The 24105-nt window shown below is 37.5% G+C and overlaps 1 protein-coding gene across 1 annotated transcript in view; it reads left to right on the top strand.

The window, feature by feature from the left end:
* LOC107283332 (macrophage mannose receptor 1) overlaps positions 1-24105 on the top strand; it is a 63482-nt gene that overhangs the window by 31300 nt on the left and 8077 nt on the right. The window contains exons 15-26 of the mRNA XM_015811224.2: positions 2926-3058; positions 6286-6321; positions 7155-7324; positions 7875-7942; positions 11268-11368; positions 11597-11739; positions 12780-12894; positions 15309-15454; positions 17635-17737; positions 18276-18505; positions 22148-22313; positions 22979-23131. Of these exons, the coding sequence (XP_015666710.2) occupies positions 2926-3058; positions 6286-6321; positions 7155-7324; positions 7875-7942; positions 11268-11368; positions 11597-11739; positions 12780-12894; positions 15309-15454; positions 17635-17737; positions 18276-18505; positions 22148-22313; positions 22979-23131 (1564 nt within the window). The remainder of the gene's footprint in view (positions 1-2925; positions 3059-6285; positions 6322-7154; positions 7325-7874; positions 7943-11267; positions 11369-11596; positions 11740-12779; positions 12895-15308; positions 15455-17634; positions 17738-18275; positions 18506-22147; positions 22314-22978; positions 23132-24105) is intronic.

Genomic DNA, 24105 nt, shown 5'->3' on the forward strand with positions numbered 1-24105 from the left:
TGAGTGACTTACAAAATGGTAACAAGATAAGCATAAAAACAATTAAAATTGAGAAGACTTAAGATTTTAGGGATCTTAATACCAACACAATGTAGCAGTTTGGAGTCAGGGAGATTTCATCTCTAATGATTGATGGAATCATGCTCCCTTTTGCATGTTGTCCTTCTTGGCTCATGGCTATTGCTTGAGGTACATGAGGCAATTATAAAAAGGAGGAACTTTTGCCCAGCTCCATCTAGTATGTCATTTAAAACCTTTCTTAGAATGGGAGACATAATTTACAGTCACATACATCTTGATCTCTCATTTGGATTACTGAAATGTGCTTTACATGGGGCTGCCTTTAAAGACCACACAGAAGCTAAAATTGATCCAGAGTAATGAGTGTGTCATGATTCATCTATACAACATGAAAGCTGCACTGTTACTAGTCTGCAATCCAAGTTAATGAATATTCACCTTTAAAACCTGCATAACTGAAACCCTACATATCTTTGGGACTCCCTTCTTCCAGGACTTTATGTCTGTTCATAGGATTTGTTGCAACAGACTTCATTTGAGTCCCTTCCTACTGAGGTTTTCAGTAATCTCAGAGATAAGCCTTTTTTGGTTGTTTCTCCCCTGCTTTGGAATAGCTTTCCCCTTGAGATCCATATGGCCTGAGTACTTCTGATTTTAGAAAGATGATTACAGTCTGGTTTTTCAGAATATCTCAGGATAAGGAATGTTATCAAGTATTCCCTCTCAGAAAGTAGTGTTGACTTGAATTTGTTTACAGGTAGTCCTCAACTTACAACCATAACTGAGCCCAGAATTAGGGTTGTAAGTCATTGTGACTATTGAGCAAGTTACTTTATGGCTATATCCTATGTTACGATCTTTTTTTGAAGCGGTTGCAAAGTGAATGTGATCATAGTTGTTAAGCAAACATCATGGTCCTTAATATCTTTTGGGGGGGGGGTGTCTGTTGTCATTTCCAGCAGTCATTAAATGACTATGTGTTAAGCAAGGAGTATCTATATTGTTTCTGGCATAGATTGTGATTGGTCTATTCCTTTTTTTGTTTACTTTTCAACTTTATTTTATGGAAATGGGTACATAAGCTGGTTATAATTGCAATGATCTGTAAGTGGAGATAGACAGACAAGATAACAAGATGGGGAAGTTTGAAAGGGCTTGAAAATAGAATGGAATGGAATGGAATGGAATGGAATAGAATAGAATAGAATAGAATAGAATAGAATAGAATAGAATAGAATAATAACTTTGTCACTTTAAATGTACACTAATTGACATACATTAAAATGAAATTTTGTTGCATACATCCCTCAAAGGTTCACCACCTCTGATACATGCTACATAAATATGACATAAATAAATAAATAAATAAATAAATAAATACAGAATTATGCATATACAAACACATATTATATGACACAGAAAAACGACAGTCTAGTTCAGGTTATGTATACATGTGCATGGCGAGAAAAATGAATCTTGCAAGTTCACCAGATGGATGGCATAGGGAACAAAGCTATTACAGAATCGGGTAGTCCTGCTAGTCCTGTCAAGTCTCTGCTTAAACTCTGTCACTATGAATTTCAGAATAAGAAAGATACAAAGTCAGCACTGTAACAAAGCATGGTTAATTTAAATCTAAAGTTAACCATTTAAACCCCCAGAAATCATTTTAAGAAGTTTGCATAATTTACTACACTTAGGTATATAGATAAAAAGGTAGCTAATAATTCATAATTAAGTTAATTTAATTTGATTATTAATGTTATTAATCATTCATAATTAAATTATTTATAATATTTTTATTATAAAATGATTTCTAGGTCAAAAGTTTTAAGTCATTTGTGTCCAGTACCTGAAAAGATAACACCATTCATTTTCCCGCTCTTCTGCTGACACATCTCATCTGATCTCTCATCTTACTTTACCTCACCTCACCTCACCTCAACTCTCCTACCTTTCCTTTCCTTACCTTTCCTTTACCTTGCTCATCTTATCTTATATCTTCTATTCTCTCCCCTCCTCTCCTCTCCTCCCCTTCCCCTCTCCGTCCCCTTCGCCCTCTCCCCTCCCTTCCCTTCCTCTTCTTCACTCCCCTCCCCTCCTCTCCTCTCATCACCACATCACATCATCTCATCTCATCATCTCATCATCTCATCACATATCTTTTTATAAGATTTTGCAACTGCCTCACTCTGGAATGAGTCTGGGCAGTTTATACTAGAAACAGATTTTTTTTTTTAAAAAAATGCCATGCATAGGAAACATATATTTCTTATAATTCATAGAATCAGAGAATCATAGGATTGGAAGGGACTTTGGAGCTCTTCCAGTCCAATCTCTGGCCAAAATAGGAGTCCTCATACCATCACAGAGCATCCACAACTCTGAAAGAGAAGCTATTCCACTGCTTACTAGTTCTCATTGTCAGAAAATCCATTCATATTTCCAGGTTGGGTCTCCATTTGATGAGCTCCACCCATTGCTTCCTGTCCTACCTTCAAACATTTGTCCCACTCTACTTGTCCCACTCTACCTTTAAAGCACAACCAACGATGCTTTGTAAGAATCTGTCCCAGAATTTCTGGACAACATAAGAATACAGCCATATGGATATCTTGTAAAAGTTATAACCATTGCTAGTTCCTGTTTTAAAGTTATGCCATGTTTTGTGTTAAAATATTGTATATAAAAATGATGTATCAGTGAATCAGGCTAATATGAAAAGTACATGCCAGCTCCACTCCTTCAATTTCAGTACTCAGAACCACATTGGTAAAGTTTTGCTAACAGCCCATCAAACATGCAGACCCAAATTATTAAAAGGTACATATTTCCTTTTCCCAGTGTTAAAATTGATGTCTTTTAGACAGTAAATATCTAAATATATTTTAATTTTTACTATAGGTAAGCTATGAACCAGTTATTACTTTGTCTTCTGATGAAAACAGAAAATGCAGAGCACTATGGGCATATACTGGATACTGGAAAGCAGCACCTTGTCATCACTTATTTGATTGGTTTTGTCAAATTACAAGAGGTAATATGCTATCCATTCTTAAGTAGTTTATTCTGAATAACTGAATAACACAGTTGGAAGAAATCTTGGAGGTCTTCTAGTCCAACTCCCTGCTGAAACAGGAGGCCCTATATCATTTCAGACAAATGGCTTCCAGTCTTTTCTTTAAAATCTCCAGTGATGAATATGGATAGTTGTGCCTTCTCCAGCATAAGGGTTCAGAGTAAATGTTATATATACAGCTATACATTTCTAGTAATCTTCCTCTATTTATATCCCTTCTATCGACTTCCTTCTTATTTCCCTCCACTTGTAAAATTTATTCCAAATTAGGTAATATTCTGTTTCCTCCTGATTTTTTTTAATTTTTAATTCTTTAGTCATCTTATCCAATTCTGCACAATACAAATTTTTTCTTATTAACGCGTTTCCGCTAGGCACTTCAGTTGCTTTCCAGTTTTGGGCAAACAAGATTCTTGCCGCTGTTATCACATGTATAATTAAATATATATCATCTTTGTTTATATTTTTTTCTAATATTTCTAATAAAAACGTCTCTAGTTTATATTGAGTTTTTTGACCCATCATTTCTATTATCCATTTCCAAACCCTAAGCCAGTAAACCTGTACTTCTTTACAAGCCCACCAAACGTGAAAGAATGTACCCTTTTCCTTTTTACACTTCCAACACATTGGTGAGTAACCACTGTACATTTTTGCAAGTCTGGCCGTTGGCAGAAGCCATCTATAAAGCATCTTGTAAAGATTTTCTTTGTAGGATGTCGCCAATGTAATTTTGTTGTTACGCTCCCAAGTTTGCTGCCATTGGTCTAAATTTATCGCATGTCCCAAATCTATTGCCCAGGTAACCATCGTTTCTTTGACTTGCTCCTCATATAATTTATATTCTAACATGTATTTATATATATATATAATTTGTTTTCTCTCCGAACCTAGTAATGTTTTGTCAAGCCCCGTATCTCGTTTATTAATTCCCCACTCTTTCTTATCTTTCATATATTTCACTTGCATCTGAAGATAGGACCACCATTCCAAAACTATTCCCTGTTGTCTCAACTCTTGTCTTTGCTTTAGATGGCCTTCCTCTGACAGGATATCTTTATATGTAATAACCTTATCTTGCCTGTATAAGTTGGGGTATGGTTAGAGCCAACCTGGTGAGACCCAACCTGGCTCTCTAATGGTGAGAGCCAACCTGGAACTCCTGTATAGTGTTGGCGTTTAACTATATTCCAGCTTTTTATGAGTTCTTGCCGAACTTTGTGTCTCAAGAAATATTGATAGTTCCTACTTTTTCTTGTCCATAAGTGAGCGATGCCAGCCCTGCTGGAGGTCATGCCCCTCTAAATATAAACATCTTTTGTTTTCCAGAGTAATCCAATTCCTAATCCATGTCAGGGCCGCTGCTCGATAGTATAGCTCCCAGTCCGGAAAGCCTAATCCCCCTCTCTCTTTAGCATCCTGTATGATCTTTGTTTTAGGCATGATCTATTTTTGACCAATCCATGTTGGCTTCCAAAAATTGCTTTCCTTGTTTCTAAAAGTTTGCAGATCTGATGCTTGATTAACTTTTCCAACATCTTCCCAGGTATTGATTTCAGGTTGATAGGCCTGCAATTTCCTAGAACCATTGTTTTTCCTTTTTTGAAGATGAGAATTACATCACCTCTTGTCCAATTCTCTGGTAGTTTCTGATGCTCCAGAAGCTTTGAAAGATATTGTTCAGTGGGTCTGAGATAATATTCTTAATTTGTCTTTTGTCATTGTTCATTCTGTAAATTGTATCTGACTCTTTGTGACTCCATGGACTATAGCACCCCAGGCCCTTCTGTCTTCCACTGTCTTCTGGAGTTGCCCAAATTAATGAGACACTGTCTCGTCCTTTATTATTTTCCTTTTGCCTTCAATCTTTTCCACTCTTTGAGGCTCTTTTCCAGGGAGTCCTCTCTTCTCATTTGGTGGCCAAAGTATTTGAGCTTCAGCTTCAATTTCTGACCTTTCAAAGGATAATCAGGGTTTATTTCCTTTAGGATTGAGTGATTTGATCTCCTTACAGTCAAAGGGACTCTTGAGAGCCTTCTCCAGCACCACAATTCAAAAGGATCAATTTTTCAGTGCTCAGCCTTCTGTATGGTCCAACTCTCACAGCCATATTTTACTAACTGGGAAAAACATCGTATTGACTTTATGGACTTTTGTTGGTAAGGTAATGTCTCTGCTTTTTAATTTTCTGTCTAGGTTTGCTATATTTTTCCTCCAAAGGAGCAAGTGTCTTTTAATTTCATCACTATAATCACTGTGTGCAGTGCTCTTGGAGCCCAAGAAAATTAAATCTGTCACTGCTTCCATTTCTTCTCTTCTATTTGCCAGGAAGTAATGGAACTGGATGCTGTGATCTTAGGTTTTTTTAATATTGTGTTTCAATCCAAATTTTGCATTCTCCTCTTTCACCTCCATCAAGAGTCTCTTCAGTTCCTCTTCACTTTCTGCCATTAGAATGGTATTGTCTACGTACTTTAAGTTGTTGATATTTTTCTCGGCAATTTTAATTCTGGTTTGTGATTCATCCAGCCTGACATTTTGCATGAGATACTTGCATATAAGGGTGATAATATCCATGCCATACCCCTTTTCCTATTTTAAACTAGTTAATTATTCCTTATCTGATTCTCACTGTTGTTTCTTGACCCACATTCAGGTTTCTCAAGAGACAGATAAAGTGTTCTGGTACTTTCATCTCTTTAAGAACTTGCCACAGTTTGTTGTGATCTATGCAATTAAAGGCTTTAGCATAGTCAATGAAGCAGACATTAATGTTTTTCTAGAATTCCCTTGCTTTCTCCATAATCCAGCGAGTGTTGGCAATTTTATCTCTAGTTCCTCTGCCTTTTCAAAATCCAGATTGTACTGCTGATAGTTCTCAGTTTACATATTGCTGAAACCTAGCTTGTAGGATTTTGAGCATGACCTTGCCAGCATGTGAAATGAGTGCAATTGTATGGTATTTATATAGATTTTCATGGCTCTTTCAAAAGTGGAGGTCATCTGAATCTTATGGAAAACTGGGATCCAGATTTCTATGGTTGTATTTGCTTGTATGTAATGTAGACATACATTAATATAGTAGAACATTTCACTTTTTGAGAATTGCCTTTTGCAATATGGAATAATGTAATATGATCTGGTTTTGTTTGAATCTCTTGTAATTAAAATACTTGGTTTTGCAGGTTCACCCTTAAATCCAGAACCAAGCAACAAATTTGGTACGTTGGGCAATTTAATGTCAAAAATATTATAATATATGTATTAGAAACTATGGCTGTGCATTTTATTTAGTTTGATTTGAATCAGGCTGCTTTGAGCAAAATCTGGCTGTATGGCATAGAGAAGTATCGCTAAAATGTGATGTGTGATGGTTGAATTTGTAAGCAAACCAATTTCTCAGAGCACTGTAGAAAGCCAGATGCCGGCTCTGGATGGTTTAAAACTACAGACATTGTGATTCCCTTTAAATGAAAGGAAGATGCCATTGACTGACCTTCTCTTCACAGGCAATAATTGAATAGGGGCCTCCCAAACATACGTAGAAATATGGCTACAACCAAAGACGAGTTACTAAAAACTAGGGCACTTTTTATATCTATAAAAAAATCATTGGAAATTTTTAGAAAATTTTCCCAAATATACAAAGCTTTGATAAAGTGATTGCATTTGATAGTGATTTGATTGAATCAAGTGATATGAGCAGTTGCATAAAGCAACAACCCACTTCTCTCCCTAGCTAGTTTTGAAAGTGAATTTAAAATGGTCTCCTTTTTGCTTTACAATGCTTTGTCTTGCAGCCTCAACCTAGCATATCTGGGTTGACTTCTGTGTATTCTAGAACATTTGCATAGAAGCCTCTTCCAGTTATTGGAAGCACTCAGCTGAAGTCAGTTTGCCAGCTATAATATGGATGTGTCTTTGGGGTATGCAGGTTCATATTCAGAAGATCTTGGATGGAAGAGTTCAGCATCTGTTTGTTTTGTGGTTTTGTGTAATGGATGCAAAAGGACTGCTCAGATAGGTGTCATTTCTTCTACTTCTTCTTTTGTAGATTATATTTATAAAAGAGTTGAAGATGGCTGGATTGAATTTGAAAACAATGAGTATTATTTCAGTAATACATCAATGCCTGCAGAAAAAGCCCGGAAGTTCTGCAAACAACATGGTGGTGATCTTACTACTATTGAGAGTAAACAAGAAAAAGTGTTTTTGTGGAAATATGTAAGAAATATATGCAATAATTACCTATGAAAAATAAGTGATTTCAGAATATATATATGTGTGTGGGTGTATATATGTGTGTATGTATAATACATGTTTGTGTGCATGTGAGTGTGTATGATATGATATGACAGCCAGAAATTTTCAGAAACTGAAGAATTTCTTTTAAAATTTTGGATAAAATATGCATTATAATGGCCATTAAATTAACATCTCTGGAAGTTTAGTACAGTCAATTTAGTTGGAAACCAATTATTTAAAGAACATAATAAGTTAGAGTAGACGCTACCTTTTTACTCAAATGAATTTTCAAGTACTACATTGTTAAAAAGCAGAGCATATTTCAAAATGATGTCATTTATTTTCTGTTTAGCTGTCTCTATTTAACATGATTTGCAAAGAATATTTTTGTCAAATTTCTTTCCTACGTTGGATTATTGGTTCTGATGCTCAGCAGAATAGCTGAATTAGATTCATTGGTACACTATCTTATTACTTTATATTAAAGCAGTAAATAACTATTTTTATTCCCTTTTCTTTTACATTTTAGGCTGTCCGCTATGGAATTTATTATGATTCTTATATTGGTTTAATTTTGAGTCTTGACAAAAAGTTCGGGTAAGTGACCAAAATATATAAATGATGATGGTGATATCCATTCAGTCATGTCCGACTCTTGGCAATTGTATGGGCTGGGTCTCTCCATGTCTTTCAATCTTGCACTACTTTCAGTTGTGCTCTGGCTGGTATCAGCTTTGATAGTATCCAGTCACAGCTTTGATAGTATCCAGACACTGTGTTCTTTGGCAGCCTGGTTTTCTTTTATCATTAACTCTTCCAAACCCAATTGCTTTTTCTAGTGAATTCCCCTGCATGACATGGCCAAAATAAGTGAGACAAAGTTTTGTGACTCCAGTACTTGCTTGTTAGTCACCTTTGCTATCCAAGGAATATGGACAGTGCTTTTTTTCTAAAAACAAAAAGGTGCCGGAACTCACACACGTCATACACCCCGCCTTGCCTACCCTACAAGGTTCCATTCAAAAAAGGTGCCGGAACTCCGTTCTGGGAGTTCTATGAGAAAAAAAGCCCTGAATATGAATAGTTGTGCCTTCTCCAGCATAAGGGTTCAGAGTCAATTTTCTTCCTATCTTGCCTTTTAAGGTCCAACTTTCACAAACATAGGTAGCTACAAAGAACATAATCAAACTTACATTTGATTGCTAGGCTGATGTCCTTGCTTTTTCATATTTGACTCATGTTCATCATTGTTGTGTGACCCAGTGCAATCCCAACATTTTATTTCTGGGCTGCGTTTATTGCTTTGAGTGATCTGTGATCCTAGGAAAGTGATTTTTTTTTTTCATGCATTCTATCTCTTCACCATCTATTTGTATTTTGATATTTCCATTCCTTGCAGTGATCATAAGTTCGATCTTTTTGATGTTCAGAAAGACACCAAAATTCTCACTTCCTTCTTTAATTTTCTTGAACATCATCCTCATTGATAACATTATTGATAACTTCATCACCAGATGCACAAGATATATAAAATGATTAACAAATTCTGCAGCATGAAATGAATTCTGTTTTGAAATTATTTTTTTATAGTAAAATAGAATAAATATGAATAAGGAAGAATTTGTTAAGTGCCTAACCAACTTTTGATGAAAGCAAGATTATGACAGGGCTTTCTTTAGCAAGATTTGTTGAAAAGGAAACCAATAAGATTAAAAAAATCGGAACTCTAGGTAATGCTTTCACTTTGGAACATAATTTATGACAGTTAGAACAATTAATCAATGGAATGACTTACCTCCAAAAGTTGTGGATGCTCCAATACTGGACGTTTTTAAGAAGAGATTGTACGGCCATTTGTCTGAAATGGTATAGGGCAGGGATGGCTCAGGAATTCTGGGAGTTGAAGTCCACAAGTCATAAAAGGGCCATCATTTCCCACTTCTGGTATAGGGTTTCCTGCCTGTGTAGGGGATTGGACTAGAAGATCTCCAAGGTCACTTTCAACTCTATTCTGTTATCTCTCAGTTTCTTAAGATAAGTATTTCTTCAATTTTTTACTAATAGCCCATCTGTGAACCAAGAAAGTGGTTCACCAAGGAGCATGGAGCCACATGACCCTAAACGAGAATGTTCAGAGTATTTCTTCTGTTGAGTGGAGAAGTCTAGGAGAGCTTTTTCCTTACATTCAATGATAAACATTATGTTCAGGTTGTGTGAGTTCCAACAAGGTAGACCAGCCTAAGAAACCAACACCATATACAGGCAGGTTGCGAATCTTCCAAGCTTTCAACATATTATTACAAGATTTGGTGATAAAAATGCCAGTCATTGGTAAATAAAATTAATATTAGCTTCTGAGGTTACTACATTTACACATTGTCTTGTGATATTTAAAAGTTTTACAATATGCAAGGAAAAATATATGATAGATGTTACTAACAGACTAATTGATTAGATTTTTTTTGCTTGCAATAACTTACTATCTGTGTTGCAATTATAGAACAGAAGCTTGTCAGCTGGTGCTATGTGTAACACTTAACTTGTTATACTTCTTTGATATAAAATAGAATTATTTGCATCTAAATTAACCACAGTTAGTTCCTAATATATTCAATGCAAAAGTGCTTTCTCGGAAATCTATTTAAATATCTTTATAATTGGGTTGTTCATAAGTCCATTCACTGAAATAGGAAGCCAAAAATAAATATTCGTCTTAAAAAAATCCATTAATATCTAGATAATTGACAATCTGATGCTTGAATATATATCGGCCATTAATTCAGCAACGTTTCAAAGTTAGAATGGCACCGAATAAAGGAACTTACAACTAGTCCTCAAAGTTCTGGTTGACATAGTGCCTCCATGGACGCATGAACAAAATTTGGGTCCTTGGCAAGCAGCTTGCCAGTTGCAGCATCCCATGGTCATGTGATCATTGCCAACCATCTGAGCTAGCTTACCACAAGAATACTCAATGGGAAAGCCAGCAAGGAAGGTCGCTAATAGCTCTGGTAAGTCTCTACGTCCCCCTGCCTCTTTTCTTTGATCACACATAGTGTGCCTTTGTTCACTTGTTCACTTGCACCTACCTGTGCCCTCCTTTCCTGGACCTTCCCGTGCTCACATAAGCACACATTCACCAGTAGCCTCTTTTCCTGAACCTCTCTGTGCAAGCAAATATGCATGCACTGACAAGTGATCTTCTTTTCTGGGCCCTCCTGTGATAGCAGACAGGCACACATCAACCAGAGTCTTATTTTCCAACCTCCCTCACCCACATACATGCACTCCACCCTCTCTTTTCCCTGCCTCTCTGCAATGCAGACATGCACATATGCACTCATGCACCTTGAGCCCTCTTCTGCGGTCTCCCTATACTCATATATATAGATACGCTGTCCTCTTTCCCCAGCCTTCCTATACTGTACACACACCAATATCCACTTTCCCCAGACTCTGTGAGCACATGCTCAACTCAGGTCTGGTCTGCATCAGGGCTCCGAGGGCCTTCCCAAGCCCACTGTTGCCTCTGCTTCTCATTTAATAATTTGCCTGTCTTGGGGTTACAATCACAATTGGGACTCCCTGGATTGCCATTGCTAAGCAATGAAATCACACCCCATCATACTTCACAGCCACATTTCTTAGAGACAGCAATCTGAGTTCTAAGTTCCATCGTAACTCAAGGACTATCTGTAATTTCTCAATACTTGTTAGCACACTGTACCATTTTGGTTATATTCTTTCAGTTACTATTGCTTTACATGGTTAATACTGGCTGGAATATTTTATCTAAATAATATAGAGATTGAATAATTGAAGTGCAAGAAACATTAAAAAGCCTTGGAACACCCTTCTTGAGCTTCCAAGAGTTGTTTTGAGTTCAGAGCACCATAGATGACTGTTAAATATTTTTCTTCAGCTGGATGGATGGAACTCCAGTGACATATGAAGCCTGGGCCCCCGGTGAACCCAACTTTGCCAATGATGATGAACACTGTGTAGTTATGTATTATGATTCAGGCAAGTACAATAAAAAGTCATGTTTTTAACAGTTATCTGATCAGGATATGAACGAGTGGTCAGTAAGTGAGAACTAAGTCTATTCTTTCACATGTACTGTAGGATTCCAGTATGTACGATTGCACTTTGCACTATTACTATTTCGGTTGCAACATATATCTAACTTGTTGCTATTTATTTTAAAAATAATTTAATCTTCCCAGATGATAATGTAACTTCTTTGACCAGGTGTATGGAATGATATAAACTGTGGTGCTGAGAATAGCTTCATCTGCGAGAGACACAATAGCTCCGTCCGTACAACTGCAGCTCCCACATTACCTGCAACTCCAAAAGGGTGCAGTAAAGGCTGGCTTTGGTTTAATGACAAGGTAACTGATGTAGTTAATTTAAATATTTTGAGATAGTATCCCTGTTCAAACATCCTAAAGGCAATATGTATGTTAAATACATGGAGATTGGTATAGGTAGCCAGTGTCTTTTTAGACTTCTGAGTGAACCCAGGTAAATCAGCAAGAAATATCTTCATGGGCATTTTTTTTTTTTTGGCCAAAAAATGAATGTAAACATCAGTTTTCAGCAAAATAAATAAATAAATAAATCATGGTCACTGCAAATGTCTGTAAGTGTTGGCTCATTGCCAAGTGCCCAAAATGTGATCCATTACTATAGACTAGACTAGACTAGACTAGACTAGACTAGACTAGACTAGACTAGACTAGACTAGACTAGAATAGAATAGAATAGAATAGAATAGAATAGAAGCTGGAAGGGACCTTGGAAGTCTTCTAGTCCAGCCTCCTGCCCAAGCAGGAGAACCTGTACCATTACAGACAAGCGACTATCCAGTCTCTTCTTAAAAATCTCTGATGGCAAGCTGTTCCACTGGTTAATGTAGGAGGGGAGGGGGCAGTCATCAAAACTTTAAATTCCCTTTTTGGGGGCTACCTCATAATGGTGAATGGTTGCTAAGTGACTATAGACATGTCTATAAGCAACGTCATCTGAAGACTTTCTTCCTTGAATGGTATCTCCAGGGCCATCTCCAAGATTTTGAGATTTTAGCATTTTCTTTCATTAGTCTCTGTCTCCTGGATGTTTCCGAAGTAAGATGGCAGTAGGATAGCTGTATAACTATCATCAATACAAAAACATTAAGAAGTCAATTATGTCACAAAAAGCAGAAGGGAAATTTATATATGTTAAGCCGTAACTTTTATTATTGCTTATATTTTTCCCTAAATAAAGTGGTGAATTTGATTTTATTACTACTGAATTACTTTCTAAATTCTGTTAAAAATTCTGATTTCATTTCAAGATTGATTATTCTATGTTGATTGTTTCTATTACTTTTTATTTATTTAATCCTTTCTTGATTGATGGATTTTTGGAGGGATTTTTCTCCTTCTAGTGCTTCCAAATATTTGGCTTCAGAGAAGAGGAGAAGAAAAACTGGAGCGCTGCACGGGATCACTGCAGAAACCTAGAAGGAAACCTGGCTAGTATACCAAACAAAGCTGTTCAAGGTACAGTCACTTCTCTAAACCAGGGCTTTTCAACCTTTTCACCCATTGTACCACTTTTAGGCAATATCCGAGTACCACAAGTCACCTATCAAGGTATCAAAAACTTGATGACCAAAAAAAAAAAAAAAAAAGGAAAAAGTGATGAAGTACAGGTAGTCCTTGACTTACAACAATTCGCTTAGTGACTGTTCAAAGTTACAATGGCACTGAAAAAAGTGCCCCCAAGCCACAGCCGAGCAAGACACCTGCCTGCCCACTCAGCGGCGCTCTTCCTCCTGTCTGTTTTCATTGTTGTGAGCATTTTTGTTGAGGATTGGCAGTGGGAGTGGGGTGGGGTGGGGGGATGTTTGGTTTTTATTCCCCCCATCTGCTGGATGGTTGCAGCAGGTTTTGGTCACTTCACATGACCCTGGGACACTGTGACCATCATAAATATGAATCAGTTGCCAAGCATCTGAATGTAAATCACAAGACCCTGGAGATGCTGCAGCATTCCAGCTGATTGGTGCTTCTTCTGGGCTCGCAGAAGCGCCAGGATCAGCGCCAAGCTCCAGCTGGAGCCTGGAGCTGATCCTGGCGCTTCCACTGAGCCCTGACAGCCCTGAAGAAGTGCTGATCCTGGCGCTTTTGCTGAGCCCTGACAGCCCTGCAGCTCCAGCCATCTCTCGCTCAGGCTTATGCGGTGCTGCCACCGTTCAGCTCATTCCCCTCCCCCGCTACCACTTTTCTAGGATGGTCGTGTACCACCTTCAACCGTACCACTGGTTGAAAAGCCTTGCTCTAAACCATATTGATTATGTAAGCTTGATATTTCTTTTAAAATTCAGGAATCTCTTCTCAAGTTACCGTTATAGGAATTACTATGCCCAATCTTCTTTCCTAATCTCCAGTTTATATAAACTTTTGCCACATGGGAGCAGCTGGACGATATTAAAATGTTGCTGCAATCTTTAAGATATGCTCCTTTTCTATGACTCCATATCCCTTCTTAGCTATTCTCAACTCAAAGGTTGCCATGCTGAAAATATAAAGGCAATAAGATTCTAAAGTAATTTTACAATAACATAAAAAGTGCGCATTGGCAATAATGTATGAGTTACATATTAGTTAAAAGCAATTACAAGATTTGCCAGATTGTTTAAAAGCATTCAAAAGTCTCGTTCAAAACTATTGTCCAACTTGGGGGTCCTCTACATTCACAGCTCTTGCTTGAACAGCAGGTTGACCCTTCAGCCAGGGGGCCTTTGAACAGGTTTATCTTGTGTGCCAATTGTGCTCTTAGGCCAGAACAGCCTGCGGAGGATTCTTCACACCCTGGACAATGTGTCCTACATGGGGCCACCCTTGAAGACCATGTAAAAACTACTGATTGTTCAAAAATGCAGAAGTGCAAGCAATAACAGACATTTACCCTTATATCCATATGCTGTTATTGCTATGTGAGCCAGTCGGCTTCCAGGCATGGTTTAAGTGCTTGGTGATCATCTATAAAGCCTTTCATGGCATAGGGCTTGGCTATCTGTGGGACTGCTTATATTGAATTGTTTCTGGCAGGAGGCATCACTCCACATCTCTTTTATTAAATATTGTTATCTTGTGGGACTGAAGAATTTTGCCCTTTCTTTTGCATCCCCCACTTTCTGGAACAGCAGCTCCCTAGAGCTATTGACAGCACTGAGTCCAGAGCCCTTCAATCCTGGCTCTGACCCCAGGCCTGCGGTAGTGAATTTGTGCGGCCCCTGTTGTAGTTTCATATTATTGCTATTGTTCATTGATTTGGTTGGACCTGTCTGTGCTATTTCATGTTTTTAACTGTTTTTACTGTTTTAGAGGACCCACCCAGGGTTTGCTAGATTGGACAACCATAATCACACCAACATAGCTAACATACCAAGTTGGCTAAAAAAAACCAGGCATTTCATAGCAATAGCAATTACAACAAAGTTAGTGACTGTTCTAGAGATATCCAGAAGATATCTTGCTAGCTAAAGGAGGAAAATTGGATTTATCCTATAGCTTCAGCTAATCAGCATCTGAACAACTCTTTTCCCAAAACACTGGCAACCAACAGGAATGGGCATGGTTCTTAACTACTAAAGCATCAGAACATGAGATGGAAGCTACAATCTGAATAACCCAATTTATGGCAGCAGTTTAAAGCAAAGGACTAAATTGTATCCTTACATTTTTTGCCTGACATTCTTCCAAATTGTGCCTGGAAGGTTCTTAAGATGAGAATATAGAAATGATGGCTGTCTTAAAGATTGTATATTAGCAGAGTTTGGTCTGCTACAACAAGGCACTTTTTAAAATCTGGTATAATCAAAGTAAACTTCTAAAAGATGAAATAAAATATAATAAGTTAAGAACCTGCCCAATACTTTATTGTGAAATATATCTGTATTTCCACGCAGCTTTTCTCACAGTGCATTTAAAAAGTGCTTCTGGTGATACTTGGATTGGATTGACTGATAAGAATTCAGAGGGACGTTTCCTCTGGACTGATGGAAGTGGAGTCTATTTTACAAATTGGGCTAAAGGGTCACCTCAAATATTCAGTGTAAGTCCAACTTGTTTTTTTCTGTTCTATTTCCCTGCAAAGGTGTAGTTAATATCCTTGATGCTGAATTCTTGCAATGATATAGAATATATATAGAAAATAGTCCCTTTTTTGTGAAATGGCCAGTCGCATAAATCCAATGAATAAATAAATAAATAGGATCTAGAATAAGCATTATGATTGTGAAGAAATTATAAAGAGCCCTTATTGGGGGGGAAAGTAATTTGAAACATTTGAGCTCAGAATATGATTTAAGCATGAAAACACACTAATTAAATTAGGTGGTTATAGTGTAAAGTTGTTCTCAAAAGTCCCTTTCTATCTTTTTTTTTTCAAATTGCCAATGGGATAAGAGCAGTGGTGGGAATCAGTTCGCCCCAGTTCGGCAGAAACGGTAGCTAATTTTTTGTTGCCCAGGCCCAGAATGGACTTCCGGAAGTGACATCCACACAGAGAACCGGTTGTTCACATATTTGAATCCTACCACTGGATAAGAGTTTCACTAGGAGAATGTATCAAGTTTCAGATTTAACTCCCTTTGACCCAACTTTCCTGCAACTGTCTACACCAGTGATGGCAAACCTTTTAGAGACTGAGTGCCCCAAAACCGCCCCTGCCTCCTCACCACCCTCCTCCGCACTCCGCCCACTCTGCCCCTGCTCTGCCCCCACTCCCCCGCAAGGCCACCCACCACCTCCACAGCCCACCACAGTAAATCACCCCGGTGGCCCAGCAGCGCTATGGCAGCCACGCCCTTCACCCATGCCCCTCAGCATCATCTGTGCATGACGGGGCGCATGGGCACAGTCTTGTCCCCACAGCCTGGCTGCCATGTCCTTGGCTGCGCTGCTCCACACGGACCATGCTCAGGGTCAACTCTCCTCCTGGGGGGCTTCTGGTGAGGAGGGGGCCGTGGGGGAGGTGGGTCTGGGGTGATGGCGTGCGTGCCCACAGAGAGGGCTCTGAGTGCCGCCTCCGGCATGCATGCCATAGGTTCGCCACCACTGGTCTACACTAAACTTCTGTTTACCACAAGTATTTAGCTTGTCCTAGGCAAAGGAGGCAGAATGTGCAGCTTAGGAGCACCCTGTCTGAAATCTTCTATGGGATTTTCAGAGGCAAACTGCATACCTTAAAGTATAAAATAAGAGGTTGAGTTCTACCTTTAGGGTGATATTTCAGATCTTTTCTGTTTGTTAAATAAAGTTTGCTATACTTTCTCCTCATCAACAGTGGGTGATATAATACTGAAAAAAATTCAGTGTTATTCCTGTTTTTCTACGTATGAACGAAAAATATGCCATGCATATTATTATTTTTAGGAGAATTTTATTATAGCCAACACTCACTTAAAGAAAAAAAGATCCAGTAAAATGAAATTTAAAATAAAAAAATCTATAGAAATAAAAATATATTAAATTAAAATAATTATGGAGAAGAAATGGCACTGCCAGGTTTAGAATGCATTATACATAAAGCTTGCTACAGCTTTCAGATTCACAGCAGTTATTTCATTCTCATGGTTGCTTATCTTTGATGTATGCAATGAGCTATGCACAGTATCCCAAAAGGTAAAGCTTTGTGACATGAGCAAAGAACTCCTTTTCCACCTTGGGGCCTAGGCCCAGTGTGATATCTTTGAAGGTTTCTCCAGTTTGTCTACATGATTGTGTATGTGCAGACATCACTTTTGCTGGGATTGTCAAAGAAACATAGTGGCCCTGAGTGAACATGCACACTGGGACTTTTGGGAAGAGATGTCTGTCTAAGACAGCATGTTCTGCACAACTTTAGCATGTTATCCATTAACATTCATAAAGTACCATGATTACAAAGATTTATTGAAGGCTATTGCTAGAGCCCACTGACTACTTTCTATCCCTTCCGTTCTATACCATAGCCAGTTGAAGCATCTTCCTTTGAAGAAAAGATTTCATCCAATGATGGAGGCTCAATAGGCTTCTATTGTATATGCTTCAGGATGTTTATGTGTTAGACTCTAATGACAAATAATGACAAATGACAGATTCTTGTATGGGGATCATTTTATGCAGCTACCAGAAACAGAAAAACACAGTTCTTCTTTTTTGGAGATTATAAAGGAGGGGTTCCAGAAAGACTGTTCCAATCATGATACCAGTGATTGTATTTGGCTTTCTTGCTGTGCATAAACATTGTAGGGGGACTGTGTTTTTATGCCGAGAAAACCTGAAAGGCTTGCAGGATATTGGAGAGTTGGATCCTGTCCTGATAAGAAGACCTACATCTGCCAAAAAAACACTGGTAAGTTTATAGAAGTCTTGGATAATAATTCAGTTTCAGAGAATAAGGACATGTAATTTAGATTATCTTCTACAGATCAGTATCGGAATTTTTAAAAAGTGAATTTGTGAGCTATGATTTTGATGAATAGATAGGGCAGATTCTAGAAAGAAGTGCAATACAGTAACTTCAGAGAGAGAGAGAGAGAGAGAGAGAGAGAGAGAGAGAGAGAGAGAGAGAGAGAGGTTAAGCATATGTATGTAGTGATAACTGCTGTGAAGAATATTGGAAGCCATTTCTTTATATATTTCTAAATAAAGATATACATGTAATATTATACTTCAAGAAGGTCTCCTTAAAGTGATTCACTGTACCTATTTGTTTAATGTGCTCTTGACTTTGTATGAAGTGTTGTCATGGTATGGAATTGAGAGGATATTCTAAGAAAAGATAGAAATTAAATATTAAGGCTTTTCAGAATCAAATAAAAGCAGTATTCATTTTTAGAACTGAGGGCAGTCTTGACTGATATACATATATATATATATTTAAAAAATAGGTCCATCGCCTTACTTTGAACCAACAGTTCCAGCATCTCACTTTATCAGTTATGGAAATAGCAGCTATTCTATGGTTAGTCCCAAGATGACCTGGGAAGAAGCAAGGAAGAAATGTGAATCTGAAAATTCAAAACTTGCCAGCATTGTAGACCCTTATTCAGAATCATTCATATGGCTGCAGGTGCTCAAATATAAGGAACCTATATGGATTGGACTAAGCAGCAAAGAGGTAAGAACAAAATCTACACGTTCACAATGAAGTCCTATATTTAAAACTAGCTGTACCCGGCCACGCGTTGCTGTGGCTCAGTCTGGTAACAGCGTGTGTTGCTTTTACGTCCAACAGATGGCACTGTTTTTCAAAAAGCATGTTTTTACCTGTCACAGGTGTGACATCTATATAATATAGGTATATAAAAACACGCGCGTATTTGAATACAATGTTGTGTCAAAATTTCAAAGCAATTGGTGAAGAACTTTCGGAGATTTAAGATTTTGAACAAATGAACATTTACTTTTTTATTTATATATATAGATATAGATATAGATATATAGGTATAGATTGTATACTTGGAAACATTGTCACACAGATAAGGAATTCAAAAATGGATTTCTGAGACTAGAAAGTGTTATGGTTACAGGAGGTCCCTGTTTAGCAACCATATTTGGGACTGGCAACACTATTATTAAACAAAGAGGTTGCTAAGTGAAACTGCAACTCTGCTTATGATCTTTTTTTCCGCTTTCCTTTGTTTTTACTGATCTGCAAAGGTCATAAATGCAAAGTTTACTGATAAAGTTATTTTTTCATCACTGCTGTCACTGCCAACAATCACTAAATGAGGCACTTGACGTGACATATATGCAACAATTTTCTAGATGGACCTTGAAGACTAAATGCTTTCATAGAATTGATTCATTTCTGTAAAAGATTTATATTGTTCCCATTTAAGTAACTCTGAGTGGCTTTTCTCACAGTTAAGGAAGAGGACATGGAGTCCAGTTGGCAATGAAAAAGGGGTACAGGTAGTTTTCACTTAACAAGCATTTATTCAGTGGCCACTTGAAGTTATGATAGTGCTGAATGATAGTTATGGATGGTCTTCAAATTGCAATACTCCTGGGGTCACGTGATCAAAATTCAGGTTTTTGGCAGCCTGACCACTTTCAGGGTAGCAGAAAGCGCTCCAGCTCCCCCTACCTCTTTAACTCTCCCCTGTCCTTTTGGCATGGACTCCATCCCTGCCCATCCCTCACTGTCCTGAGCCGACCCTCCCTGATTTTTTCATTCCATGGCTGACAAGGCACATCTGGCTGAAACAGCTGCTGGCCTTCTGCGAGGTTGTTGTGGAGGTGTGGTGATGGAGCAGAGGTGGAGTGGGAAGTAGCCAAAATTGCAGGGGGTGGAGAGAATGTAGGGGAAGTTGAAGCAGAGCTGTATGTGGCAGAGTAGGAAAAATGTGAGGTTGTTGCCTAATGGTGGTTCAGTCATCACCTAAAGACCACAACCAGGACTACCAGGACTGCTGTTGATAAGTGATGTTGTCGGGGCTTCTGGTTGGATCGCGGCGCCGATGGCAGCTTCTCTCCGAAGCTGCCTGCCCCGAGGACACTTTAGAGCCGCAGGAACAGCTGTTCCGCGGCTCAATCCCCCTCCCCGGGCAAAGGGGAGGGGGTGAGCTTCCCTGATAGGGGTAGAGCTCCTTAGCCTTCGCATTTTTCCAGCTGTGAGGGCTAGGTGAGCTCCCCCAGAGTCGGGGACTTCTCTGTGCTTCGGGCTCCTTCGTTCAATAGAACGAAGCCAGACGCGCATCTAATCTCTGCTGCTTTAGGAAATTAATGACTGTGAGTAGAATCTAATATGCAGACAGAGCCTAACAGGATTTTTTTGAAAACTGTTTGAAACGGGACTTTAACTCTGGAATCTTCTTTATACTTATTCTAATTTGAAGAAGAAGGAATATGGCTGTGGAAGGGTGTTTCTTTTCGTTTGATTGAAACTTATGAGACTTTCATTTTCTGGAAATACAGGAGACTTTCGCTTTTTGGAAACTTTCTTTTGGACTATTTTATTGTAACAGACTTAGCTACTTTGGATTGTTTGGGCAACTACTCCTCCTCCATTGTTGTTTGAGGTTTTTATAAGACTGTTAGATTTTTTTCTTTTAAGATTTTTATAAGATTTTATGAAAGAGAAAAGTAAAATGGCCTCTAAACGTGTGGGATTTTTTGCTTCTCAGAAAAGCACGATCTCCTCTGCAGCTGTTTTAACATCACAGCAACCAAAACTTGATACGCCTCCGCCTCCCCGCCTAACTTTAGCATTTATATTGAAAGAGATACAGGATGTATTGAAAGACAATGTAAGACAGATTAAAATGGATATGGAGAAAATTATTGATAAGAAATCTGAAGAGAAAAATGTAGAGATGAGAAAAGATTTATTGTTTGCCTTTCAAGGCTTGGCATGTCATGAAGAATGTGTTGATGGAGGGGAGGAGGAAGTAGAGGAATATGTTGAAAGTTTGGAATTTGAACTGGAAATGGAGGAAAATGTGGATTTAATTGAAAATGAGGTTGTTATGTCACAATATAGAGAATTGGAACATGCTTTGATAATAAGAGAAAATCCTCGAGAGAAATCGGAGGAAGAGGATGCAGCAGATTTGGTTATGGTTCTGAATTGTCAGCCCGAAGATATTATGAGAGAAATGGAAAAAAATTATAGAATTAATTTATGGGTTGCAAGAGAGAAAAATCTTCCAAGAGATGTTGTTATCTACTCTTCTAGAAAATCAATTCGTAATGGAATCATTCAGCTTTTTTATAAGCAGAAAATACCACTCAAAGTATTTAGAAGAAGAAAAGATTTTGCCCTTTTGTCCGACAAGATATCAGGAAGGAAGGAATTTATGAAGATTAAGCGGTTGAAGGAGTTATACTATTATCAAGTGCGACAAAATCACAAGATCAAGATGAAATTAAGCAACAAGTTAGAGACGATCAGAAAACTTAAAGAATGACCCGTGCAGCTTATAGATGCAAGAAAGAGAGTACTTTAAAATGTGGACGTATGAATTGAGATATTAATTTTGGAAATAAGAATTTTTTTTTTGTTTTTTAATCTAACTGCAAGAAGAATGAATAAGGCTGTGGAAGGATGTTTTTTTCTTTTCTTTTCTTTGATTTATTTTGTTTAGGGAGCAATTTATTATGTTAATAATAGAGTAGATTATGAATTTTAGACTATTATTGTTGTTTATAACAGTTTACTTATTATTATTTTTAAATGTTAGTATGATGTTATTATTAGTGTGTTTAATAACTGGATATGGGTCTAAAAGAGTGGTTTGTTTTTTTTAGTGAAGTTTAGAATGTTATTGTTGCTTAAATGATAAAGAGAGTACTTAATAATCTGGACGTAGGAATTGAGATATTAATTTTGGAAATAAGAAATTTTTTTTCTGTTTTTTAATCTAACTGCAAGAAGAATGAATAAGGTTTTTCTCTTCTTTGATTGATTTTGTTTAGGGAGCAATTTATTATATTAATAATAGAGTAGATTATAGACCATTATTGTTGTTTAAATGTTATAACAGTTTACTTATTATTATTTTTAATTGTTAGTATGATGTTATTATTAGTGTGTTTATTAACTGGATATGGGTCTAAAAGAGTCGTAAAATGTTATAAAATTTTCAAAAAAAAAAAAAAGATAAGTGATGTTGTCACACCATGTTTCACTAAATGAGTGCTTTGCTTAGCAATGTAAAACTCCTGTCCCAGTTAGAGTTATTAGGTGACAATTAGCTATACTAAAATTAAATGAATAAAATGTTTTTTTGCATTTCCTTACGCACTTTGGTTTTAGAGTAATGGTGTGTACAAGTGGGTAAGTAACTGGAGGCTAGTGTACACTAATTGGGCTGCTGAAGAACCAATGCATAAAACAGCCTGTGTCTATCTAGGCATTGATGGTTATTGGAAAACAGGAAATTGCAGTGAAAAATACTTCTCTGTTTGCGAGAGATATAATGGTAAGTAAATTAATATGTCCATTTTAATAGAGTTTATATTTTAATTTTAATTTCAGTTAGTGCTTAATTACTAAAAGTGGCATATAGAGATAGTTCCCAACTTACAACAGTTCATTTAGTAACCATTCGAAATTACAACGGCACTGAAAAAAGTGACATGAACATTTTTCACACTTATGATCGTTATAGCATCCTCATGGTCACGTGATCAAAATGAGGATGCTTGGCAACTGACTCATATTTATCATGGTTACAGTATCCTGGGTCATGTGTTCACCTTCTGACAAGCCAGATAAATGGGGAACCAGATTCACTTAACAACCGTGATATTAACTTAACAATTGCAGAGATTCACTTAAAGACTGTTATAAGAAAGGTCATAAAAAGGAGGACATTTACTTAACAACTGTCTCAGCAACATAAATTTGGGGCTCAATCATGGTCATAAATTGAGGATTACCTATATCAACAAAGTGATAAGCTAAACTTTTAAAAACAGGAGGTGTCTAATGAGTGCCAAAGAGAAAATAACAAATTTATGTTATATCTTACTGTATTATTTTATTGTAGTTATTATCTATACTGCTTATTAATACTTTCCTTACTGGCTAGTTGCCTGCATATGCATTTTTTAAAATAAAGAAAACCTATTTGTTTCATAACAGGCGTGGTGCCAACTGAGATTCCACAATTGCCAGGAAAATGCCAAGCCTCAAAAAACAGCCGTATATCTTGGATTCCTTTTAGAGGTCATTGTTATAAATTGTATATTTCAAGGGAAACTTGGCCAGCAGCATCCTTGAAGTGTATTCAGATAGGTTAGTATCCTTTTGAGGTACTTTATGATAACAGTAATTTTCTAAACTTAAGGAAATCTTGAAAGAGTCTACAATGATTTTGAATAAACAGCTCTGTGTCAAATTCAGCCAGCAATCCAACTTTTATTGTATTATATTCTATCCTATAAAACTCTTGAAAGAATGTAGGAAGATGCTATAAACAATGTGCATTATATAAAGAGAAATAAATACTTATTTTTCATGTCCTCTGAAAATAATTACTAAAAGGAAGGTTTCAATTGAGTAAAACTTTCTGGTAGGACGAAAAACCCCTTTATGGATTACTGCCTTGTCATGGCGAAGGGGCTTGCGTAACTCAATGAAGCTATGAGCTATGCCATGCAGGGCCACCCAAGACGGACAGGTAATAACAGAGAGTTCTGACAAAATGTGATCCACTGGAGAAGGAAATGGCAAACCACTCCAGTATCTTTGCCATGAAAACCCCATGGACAGTACTAAAAGGCAAAAAGATATGACGCTGGAAGATGAGCCCTTCAGGTTGGAAGGTGTCCAATATGCTACTGGGGAAGAGCAGAGGGCTAGTACTAGTAACGCCAGAAAGAATGAAGCGACTGGTCCAAAGCCGAAAGGACGCTCAGCTGTGGATATATCTGGTGGTGAAAAGAAAGTTCGATGCTGTAAAGATCTTTTCTCCATAGGAACCTGGAATGTAAGATCCTTGAATCAAGGCAAGCTAGACGTAGTCAAACAACAGATGACAAGACTGAACATTGACTTCTTAGGAATCAGTGAACTAAAATGGACAGGAATGGGTGAATTTAACTCAGATGACCATCAGGTATACTACTGCGGGCAAGAATCCCTCAGAAGAAATGGAGTAGCCTTCATAGTCAATAAAAGAATAGGAAAAGCAATACTGGGATACAATCCCCAAAATGACAGAATGATCTCAGTTCGAATCCAAGGCAAACCATTCAATATCACAGTAG

Source organism: Protobothrops mucrosquamatus, unplaced genomic scaffold (assembly GCF_001527695.2).
Source record: "Protobothrops mucrosquamatus isolate PMUCROS unplaced genomic scaffold, P.Mucros_1.0 scaffold33, whole genome shotgun sequence".
Classification (NCBI taxonomy): domain Eukaryota; kingdom Metazoa; phylum Chordata; class Lepidosauria; order Squamata; family Viperidae; genus Protobothrops; species Protobothrops mucrosquamatus.